This window comes from Doryrhamphus excisus, chromosome 21 (genome assembly GCF_030265055.1).
Source record: "Doryrhamphus excisus isolate RoL2022-K1 chromosome 21, RoL_Dexc_1.0, whole genome shotgun sequence".
Taxonomy (NCBI): domain Eukaryota; kingdom Metazoa; phylum Chordata; class Actinopteri; order Syngnathiformes; family Syngnathidae; genus Doryrhamphus; species Doryrhamphus excisus.
In genome coordinates, this window is record NC_080486.1 from 12,530,678 (window position 1) to 12,540,687 (window position 10,010).

At 45.3% G+C, this 10,010-nt stretch overlaps 2 protein-coding genes across 3 annotated transcripts; both read right to left on the reverse strand.

The window, feature by feature from the left end:
* Window positions 1–1,025: 1,025 nt before the first annotated feature.
* On the reverse strand, window positions 1,026–5,677 carry LOC131108693 (LIM zinc-binding domain-containing Nebulette-like). Its single transcript, XM_058059909.1, has 4 exons — window positions 5,003–5,677; window positions 4,116–4,210; window positions 1,319–1,403; window positions 1,026–1,220 (listed from the first exon to the last, which is right to left on the reverse strand). Exons 1-4 carry the CDS (start codon window positions 5,069–5,071, stop codon window positions 1,044–1,046), a joined length of 426 nt encoding a protein of 141 aa, XP_057915892.1. The 5' UTR covers window positions 5,072–5,677; the 3' UTR covers window positions 1,026–1,043.
* A 149-nt stretch (window positions 5,678–5,826) lies between these two features.
* Window positions 5,827–9,503, reverse strand: LOC131108888 (uncharacterized). 2 transcript variants are annotated; one of them, XR_009120557.1, is made up of 3 exons: window positions 9,370–9,503; window positions 6,368–8,781; window positions 5,827–6,283 (listed from the first exon to the last, which is right to left on the reverse strand). XR_009120557.1 is itself a non-coding variant. In XM_058060300.1 (2 exons), the coding sequence occupies exon 2, from the start codon at window positions 8,654–8,656 to the stop codon at window positions 7,019–7,021; it is 1,638 nt and encodes a 545-aa protein (XP_057916283.1). In that variant the 5' UTR covers window positions 8,657–8,781; window positions 9,277–9,361; the 3' UTR covers window positions 5,827–7,018. The 2 variants fall into 2 exon arrangements, 1 of the variants encoding a protein (XP_057916283.1); XM_058060300.1 differs by lacking the exon at window positions 9,370–9,503 and adding an exon at window positions 9,277–9,361 and having other exon boundaries at window positions 5,827–8,781.
* Window positions 9,504–10,010: the final 507 nt, after the last annotated feature.

Below are 10,010 nucleotides of genomic sequence, written 5' to 3' on the forward strand. Positions count from 1 at the left end.
GCAATGCTCGTCCACACCGTCCCCCTGTTGTCGCCGGGAGCTGCCAGACCCACAGGAAGCGGCGGCAGGTATTCTGGCGCTGAGACGAGGTGTCAGATGGCCGCTGAGGTAAACAGGACTCCATGGCCATCTGTCACCGTACCACAAAAACACTGTGGACTCTGTATGTACGACTACAGGGACAAATCTATCATGCATGTTGGATGGGTCACCATAGCGACCACTTCACAATCTCCAAGAGGCAAAGACATTCTTAGTCTTCTGCACAATGACAGTTGCCCCCTGCTGGCAGCAAATGTTACTGAACTTGACTTAAATGTGAGCAGCTTGAGAAAAATAAAGAAAAAAATATATTTTAACCAAACAGCATGAATGCCACTGGTGTGAATGGAGATGGTCTCATTTAGCATATGGCCGTTCTCCAGGCACAGAGCAAAGACAGCGTGTTCCTGAACGCGTCGTCACTTAAGGATGAGTCCTCCAAAGAGGCGGCGGCTCGCGTCATCCTTCCAGAAGCGACACAACTTCAGATGTCGCTAATGAATTCACAAACACCACATCTCAGAAAATCTCCTCAGGCTTTGTCGCTCCAGCTCTCTTGACACATTTAACAACCTGACACATTTCGTTACCTAAGATATTTTGCAGCAGGGAATGGGAGCGTTCACGCACACACGCACACACACACACACACACACACACACACTTGTTACGTAACGTTCTACTGACACCGTTCTCTGCCCTCCTGCTCATTCGCCCACCATATCCTCCTCTTCATCCTCCCACGTTCCTCCAGCCTCTTCACGGCGAGGTCAGTGATGCGGGGGAAAGCCCGCGATTTAGCAAACACGTTAACGTGTATAGCTTCCCACTCTGTCAAAGGTTCAAAGGTCATAGGTGATGGAAGGGTCACTTACAGGCTTTTGTGTGACCCTGCAATTTGGACGACGTCATCAGCTTCATGTGTGTGTGTGTGTGTGTGTGTGTGTGTGTGTGTGTGTGTGTGTGTGTGTGAGTGCTCACTGACAAAACTACACCACAGCTCACTCATCCATTTTGACACATGTGTACACAAACAGTGTGTGTGCGTGTGTGTGTGTGCATGTCCATACGTTACTGATCTGCTCCTGCGTGCGTCTAAGCCGCTGCATCTCCGGGGTGTCGGACACGATGCTGAACCCCCGACCTTTGCTCTCCTCAAAGTCCTTCTTGTACTTCACCTGCAGGCGGGACAGAGGGCGGAGTCAACTCACAACGATGCCACACGGCATGCCGCTGAATGAGGATGAAGTCCAGGCGTTCGGACGCTCGTGTTCACCTGGCTCTGCAGCTCGCTCTGCTGCCTCAGTCTCAGGTTCTCCGGTGTGTCAGTCACAGTGGTGAAGGACGTTTTGGGGTAATGCCTGCACACACGCACGGTGCAGAGGTCATTACAAAACACGGAGACACTGCAGAAAATGACAACAATAAGAATCCTAAACATGCCCAACTACCCAGGACCATCAGCAGCTTTGACCCTCTGTATGCGTCTTAAATTGTTGTTCCTTAGCGCTATTACAACATAAATAATAGTCTCCAATTATCGCCTTCTTCAGGCAAGTAAACACCTCAGCAATAATTACAGCATTTAAGTGAAAGTGAAAGTGTAGTTGCTTCTTTGTGCACCCACATACGCTGCTCATGTATGCATGTTTGTGTTGGTGTAACCCTGTTGGCTAACTACTGGGATCCAAACAAGGACAAGCCGTGTTGTACTGATTGTTGGTCGCTGCGTGTGCATTGTCGCGACTCAGTGAACCACAATGACCACAGCTCTCAAACAATGACCCTATGTGTGTGTGTGTGTACAAATTTAGATCACTATTGTCTATGATGTTGCCATGGCGAAGGAGAACCTCCTGGACCTCCACCTGGAAGCACGCTGCATGTGTGCAGCAGTGAAGTGCCGAGTTATGTAAGCGCACGGTCGCAGAAAACATTCCCACACGCAGTCAGGTGACCGACCCCCTTTAAGCCGGTTGTGGTTATTAGCATAAAGGCTAAGTTGTACCCTGCCGGTTTGTTGTTGTGAAGAAGTATTGAAGACTGTATTGCACGTCCATACCTTCCAGAGGCAAAGCGCGCATCGCTAAACTAAAACGCTGTGCCTTGTTCAACAGCGAAGAGGTCAAAGGTCATCCAGAGCCCAGTCACACACTACAGATTAAAACTGCTTGTGTGTGTGGTCACATGTTTTATCTCAACTGAAGTCATTTGTTCAACAAGTTCTTGATGGATGGTTTGGTGTTGCTCGACTCTCTTAACAAAGCGGTTTTCCTCTAGTCTTCCATCAAGAGCATGTCAATCATCCTGACTGATGGGCGTGGCTCCAATGGCGAGTGAGTGATGCTTCCCTAGATCCTGTTTATGAGCACCAAACGTGACAAAAAAATGCATACCGAAACTCTACCAGGAGATGTAAGTTTGATCATGTGTTTTTCCTCAGCTAACAGGCTAAGCTAGCATACTGTTGCTGTTAAAATTTTAATGTAATGTTAGCACTTTAGCTCACATGCTAGTCACGCTTATGTTATTGTATGATATACAGTACGGCATCTATGACGTTGGACAAGAGTACACAAACTTTCTCATCATAACATTAAAGCTACAGAGACGCAAAAAGGCGTGTTCCCAGTAGGGCTCACTAAATTGTCGAAATTCCACCGTCAAAGCGAGCGTTCAGCCAACACGTTTATTATTTTGTTGATAAATTGTATAATACGGGATCATTAACAACCACAGCGGGGATCTGGAAACAATAGGCCTTGACCTGAGTGGACAGGAAGCTGGTTTTGTACACTGGGATTCTAAATAAAGTCACAACGTCACATGTTCAAATATGTGGGCGGGTATTAAAGAAACCGAGATAAAAAAAAAGGAGTCGACTCCCACTAGATCTGGAGCTGTGTGTGCAATTGTTAGCAAAAGGGCAAAGAAACAAAGAGTGGAAACGCCTTTTTGACGTTAAAACGGTGAAAAGTCAGCGAACCTCTCTCCTTCTCTCTCCTCTGAGCTCCACCCTGTGTGTGTTTGCAGAACAGTCAGAGTGGACAAAGTGCGTGTTTGTTCTCTGCAGATGGCTGAGAATTTAAAGATGCTGTGTGATGAAATACAAGAAATGTGTTTGCCTGTTTGTGTATTCCCAAATATAGAATGGAACGGGAGGGGTTAGGGTCAATAAAACAACATTTTTCTGTAGTCCTGCAAAGCTCCACAGCCAATGAGAAACTGCCTTTCGCATCAAAAGCCGTGAACCGATTATATTAGCAACAATTCTGACGCGAGGATCAAGTCTTCAAAGTGGCCTCTAAAAACATGTTTGGAGTGGAAACCTGGGAATCTGAAGCATCTTGTTGCTTGCCGCCGTGAAGGCCTACCCAGGCCACAAAGCGAGTGACATGTGTGCGGCAAGGCGGGGCTCGCAAACCAACACCGCCAAACCCACCGTCACTGCTATAAAAGCCTTAAGGGGGCACCGCATGCTGATAGGAGGAGCCTGTGGGCGCAGCCTAATGGCTCACCACATAGAGTACCGCCTGCTTTCGGGAGATGCGGCTCATTTAGTATCGATTAGCTGTTTACTGAAAATGCGTCCACACAAAGCCATTGTCTAAATAGCTGCTAACAACACAAGTGACCAGAAATATAGTAGTGCAATGGTGCCGGGGCTGCACAAATGCTGCCGGCAGTGGGGGGAGCTGTGGTTCATTCCAACAGGTACTGCGACATTGTGAGGCAGAAAGGGTCCAAAGCCACCTCCAAGATGACAGGTGAGTAAGCGGCCGGGTATGTCTCCTCCTACGACTCATTAAACCGCATCTACCCAGCACCAGCAGCACTCATGCTCCCCCAGACCGTGACATTATCACCACCTTGCTTGACTGAAGCTACTCACCTATGTTGCCAGCGATATAAACAACAATGGCTGTGTGTTGACTCATGCTCAGTAACGCTACACTGCTGCGTGAGCTGTACACTGACTACTCTCAAGTGTATCCTGCTTGATTGTGTATAGTATCGGCCCTTGAGAAGATGGCTGCTTAAATGCGGTATGAAGTCAAGAGGTGAGGACGCACGCGTTGCAGTACGGCTTCTTGTCGTAACCTTTGTAGTTCTTCATGTTCAGGGTCATCTTGCAAACCTCGCAGTGGAAGCATCCTTTGTGCCAGTTCTGGAAGAAAAACCACAAGCAAACATGTCAGCTGCTTTTCCAGTACCGCCTGTCTGTGGATTTGTCTTACTGTTAGCTGTTGCAGTGTTTAATCACCTCGAGGACTTCCTGAACACATAAGGTGACAAACTAGACACCGCCTTATTTACATTATACGTTTACTAAGTTCACCACGACTCACTATCACTGGAAGATCGTATGTATGAGAAATCATTGGCACCTTCATGCCGTCGTGTCATTTGACGCCTCGGCGAGCACACAGCAGACGCTAGTGGGGACTTAATAATTCATCAACATTACGCCACACAATAAGTTATCCATGCAACACTCATTAACTTGCTTTGTTTCCAAACCATGTGTACACTTTTTGGACGTAATCCTCCACTTTAGAGCATTTTTAACAGAGGCAGGGAATGCTAATTCAGGCAAATTCATTATAATAAATACAAAATAGGAATATATATTATAAATATACAGTCTGTGGCGCTTTTTCAAGACATAACACATGAATAAAATGTGCTAAGATTTAAGATTCACAGTCGAGGCCAACCCACGCAGGATTGTGGAATAATCTTAATCAGCTGATATACTGTACGTACGTAACTAGTGAATAAAATGTTAATGTAATGTTAAATGTAAATGAACACAAATAATCATTTTTACCATTTTTTAGATCAAAAAATACAAAGTTATTCTTACATATTTAACATTAAAACCTGAAATTTGAAAGATGAGTAAAAATAAATTCCCGTTCAACAGTTTCCTTCACTTACCAGAGGAAAAAGTGCTCACCTTATCCAAGCAGCTCACTTTCTCCGTGGGATACACGATCTTCCCGCAGCGGGCACACTGAGGGTTCATCCTCCCAAACTGTCGTGTTGATTCGGGGTACAATGTTGCCTGGAGGCGGATGAACTCACCGCGGAGCCGAGCGTCGACACACTCGGAAGAGGCGAGAGAAGAAGGGACGACCGGGAGAGTGGATGCTGCTCCAGGACAGAGTGCACCATCAGCGACAAGCTAGCGGCAGTTGGCAGAGGTGCCGGAAAAGGAAATGTCTGCCTCCCTGGCCCTTTCAATGCAAAAGCATCACCTCACTGGCTAATCCCCTGTCAATCACAGTGTTGACAACCGCCAAAAAATTTAGCAGAGGAAAATTACAACTACTACGTAGTCTTTTGTATTTGTAATGTTGTTTTTAAGATATGTTAAGCATCATAAGTATTTGTCAGGAAAGGCATCCGGAATATAAAGGGCTCAAGCCAAAAATCGGTATCAAAAAGATCCGCTGCGGTGACTCCATATGGAAAAAGTCGAAAGAAACAAACAAAATGATGGTCACACCCACAGTCCTGCACTGCATTTACCTTAAATGAGGGTTAGGGTAAGTTAAGTTTTTAATTCATAATTCTAACCACATTTATAGGTCAGAAAAGTTGAAAAAAGCATAACAGGTTCTTTTTAATAGACACATTTCCGGTCTAATATATCAAATGCCGCGTCGCTGGAAACACTTCCTGGTTCCCAGCGTGCTTTGCGGTACCGTGTATGTAAATAGCTCGTCAGTTTCTAGTTTAAAGTCACATAGTTGCGAGTTATTTTTCTACTCGACCAGTTTTATTTATCTGTTGCATTGCCGTGTGACTTTTTAAAGTTTTCTTGTTGTCACACCATGACTGAGACAATGTATAAACAAACATTACAATACATTAGGTACAGTTAGACCGGTAGATGGCGATGCTTACGGCAGTAACGTCACATCTCTAGCTATCAAACACACAGTAAGGATAGTACGGTTTCTATAGAAAACAACATACAGAAAACCTGCACCTGTTCACAAGTTTGGTGTTTGCCACCCCCGCATGTTCACATTTTTTTTTCAAATAAACAACACATTTGGTAGTCAGTGCAGTAGATGGTGATGCAGCAGTGACGTCACAGCTCCAGCTGGAACTACGCTGGTCTAGTAAAGAGTTGACGCTTCTTTTACTGATGTCCACGATGCTTTTATTGCTCTTGAATACATTCACACGCCATTGCAGTATCATGAAACACCGCTGGACACAGTGAAAACTGCAAACAAGTACAATATAACAACTCCATATACAAGTCCATCAATACAACATACAATACGATAGTTGTTAAAGTTATATTCACCGTGTTCGCCAGGTAGACCAATGGTAGAATGTACAGGAATTGAAAAGGCAATGGAACGTCACAAAAGGTTCATAAGGAATGGAAAATTTCTTTGCTCCCGTTCACTCTCGACGTTCTGCTCTTCCATGTACTTCCGGTGACCATTAAGCAATTCCGGTTTACACGTGTCACATGACTTACAATATAAAAAAAGTCAAATAATTTTTTGTGCACAGAACATCTTGAACATTGGAATATAAACCAGCACCTTACTTAATAAACTAAATATATGCAGAATAATAATAAACAATAAAAATGATTGCTGTTGACAATGTAGTGACCTCATCAGTGCCAGCTACACTAGCTACCAAAGATACAGTCAGGATAGTCCAGATTCTATAGAAAACAACATATAAAAAATCTGCACCCGTTCACAGTTTGGTATTTGCCACCCCCGCATAGTCACCAATTTAAAATGCATTTTATTATTTTTAAATAACAAATGATTAATGATTTTTTTTCAAATAATAAAACATTTTAAAATGTGTATATGCCATTCATTCATTTTGTGCAGAAAGCACCTCTCATTCACCCTCAATATGGCATAAAGCTTTGTTACGTTCATGCTTGTGGGCCATTTCATAAACCTCCATGAAGAAGGATTCTGCCTGTTCATAACAAGCCAAGAGTATCCGACACGTGGGGGTCTTCTTCCCGAAGTAATGTAATGAATCGTATGCAAGCAGACGAGCCGATATTGATCACTCTGCGGATGACGGCACGTGCCTTGCGCTCTCTCGTTGGTTTTTTGTACATCTCGTCTCTTTCACTCGCGTTTATGAAGCCTTCCTCAAACAAATGGTCCACCAACGTATCGAGGACCGGACTTGATACTCGTTTGACAAAGCCGCTCCAGACGTTTTTCAGATCTTCAACCGCAGAGCCAGGACGACGATGGATTGGGAGTCTCAAAGGAATCTCGGCGTACCAGACATGGTCGTTGGGGTGGTCAAGCTCCCTGAGAGTCAGATGGATGGTGTCCATGTCCATGTCCATTCCAAGTACTTGGAATGAATTCATGCAATTTTTGCGAGGGCCGTCGTAAAAAGTCGCTCGATTTGGTTGAATTCGCAGCAAGTCTCCTAGCGTGGTGGTCAGCGTGTACTGCTGCTGTGGGACCAGGATGCATTCTGAGATGGTGTTCACAAAGCCCTCACTGGGATTGCGTCTCCTCCGGATACGAATGATTTCATCCACCACCGTGTTCTCCGGCACTAACAGCACATTTAAAACCGACTGCGGCTCAGGAATGAGGAAGACCAGCACCAGCGCTTGGATGGGCAGGCGAGGCGCGTCCTCACTTCGCATGAGCCCGAAAGCCGAAAAGCCCATTACGTTGGCGATGACGTGAGTGTCGGTGATTTCCTGAGGGCTGATCAGCTCGATGCCCTCGGCCCTAATGTGAGCCACTGACAAGTAGCAACACCCGCCCATGGATGGGATCTCACAATGTGGCAGGTGAAGCTGCCGCACAGACGGCTTGTCACACTGGATGTCAAAAAGCGGTCCGGCGGGCTTCTTGTGATGCTGGGTCAGGAGGCTCATGTCCCATGGGATGATCCCGTAACGTACATCCCCCTCCCCATCCATGTGGAACACCAGGCCGGTCACCGTGCACTGGTACCGGCCGGCCCTGAAGCACTGCAACCTGTAGGTTTCCTTCTCCCCCCCCAGGGTGATGTCAGGCGTAAAGTGCTCAAAGTCCCTGAGGAACATGTCCATCAAGCTGGCAGATTGCGTCAAGCTGTTGCTCTTCTCTGGTCTCATTTCAGAGGTGCTGTGCGAACGAGGCAAGAGGCAGGCGGTTCTTCTGGATCGACTATGGGCCAAGTAGGCCACGTGAGGATAGGCTGTCACGGTGTAGGTCACGGCGGGCTGCTCAACTGGTGGAGTTTCAAGCTGGACCTCGTGTGTGATTACATTGTACGGAGAAGCCATGAAAACATGTTCAGAGGTGCTGGCTGATATTTCAGGCAGTGGTTCAGAACATTCATGTTGGCAAAGTGGCCCTGGGTCAGGTTGATCTTGATCGTTACTCGGCGTTGTGTTAAAGTCCACGTCTGCTGGATTGTTACTTGGCTCTGAGGGCCGTAAGTCGTGGTTGGTCATGCACATCAGAACATGTTTAAGCACTCTGCCCAGCCAACTGCCAAACGAGATTCTTCTTCTTCTTCTTTTGACCTGGGTCAAACCCATTTGGAGGTCACAAGCCTGACGGAGGGTGACCTCCGGCACCGAAGGAAGGTTCATTTCATCAACAGCAGTTCTCGCCAAATTGCTCCTGACGTCTCGCTCTCCTCCAAAGACTCTTGGTGACTTGCTGTGTTTGTTTCCTCCTTGTGTAACTTCTACTTTGACACGTCATGTGACATCTCCTGAAACACAAACCAACACATGAGTTGCACTGCATTGAAGTAGTATTGCAAAACTGCGAACGGCTTTATGTGCTATGGTAGGGGTGTCCAAAGTGCGGCCCGCGGCACATTCTAAAAATATAACCAAAAAAATTACACAACAGCAAAAATTGATAATCAGGAACTAATCAGGAATTAATAAACTCAAGATATTATGAAAGAAACTTAGAAGTAATTCTTTACAAGACAGATATGCCCAAGCAGAGAATTGAATCACGGTCTTCCCCATCTCCTGACTGTGTGGACTACATGCTAGCCACTCGTCCACCGTGCAGACCCTGGAGAAGATACTGAGGAAAAATGTTTGTAGCATAGGATTTAAATATTAAAGAAATACAAGTTAATATTAAGTTAATATTATCTAAAAATTAGTTTTGTGGCAAAGTCATAATATAGCAATTACTAAAACTAATGCAGAAATGTGAAAAAAGAGTAAAGACCAAAGTTGATACGAACAATAGACTTTTCACCAACAGTATATCACAAAGACCACATCCTCCCCGATTTGAAGCAGAGTTGAAATAAAACCGTTCATCTAGTTTGGATTACCGTGTTGTTGAATAGGCTCAGCTGTGAAGATGTCTTGCTTTTTGTCTTGTATGAGACTCCAGCAGCACGGTAGCTTTTATGTGAGGTGTGTCATCTCTTCCTGTTCTACCTGAAAGTTGTCCTTTGAGAATGACTGATGGTATGTTCGGGTCGGTGATGGTATGTGCTATGCTATGTTTTGTTTTTTTTTCAAGTGCTGTGATCATGATCTACATCATTCTTTCTATGATAACATTCCAAGAAAAACTGCTAACATGTCCACAACAATTAACCATGCAACCAACATTGTTTACTTCCTGTCGGCAGCCTCGTCAGACTGGTGGGATTTGATGTTTGTACTTTGTGCTGTAGAATGAAACTGTCTTGGCATGGTTTGATGATTGGTTTCTGTTTATCTTGACAGCATCAGCTGGTCCCTGAACGCCCCCGCGTCTCATTTCATTGCTGTCTCAGCCTGGTCTGACTCTCCTGTGTCAGTCATTCAGCTTCTTACTTCCCCCTGTGTCTTCACACTGTTTTCATGTACTGTGTCTTCACGTACATGTTTTATTTGATTCTCAGAGGGCAAAAAATGTTTTGTTGTTGGTTCAGCCTTGCCATTACATTCCATTACGTTCAGCAACAATATTTTTAAAATGTAC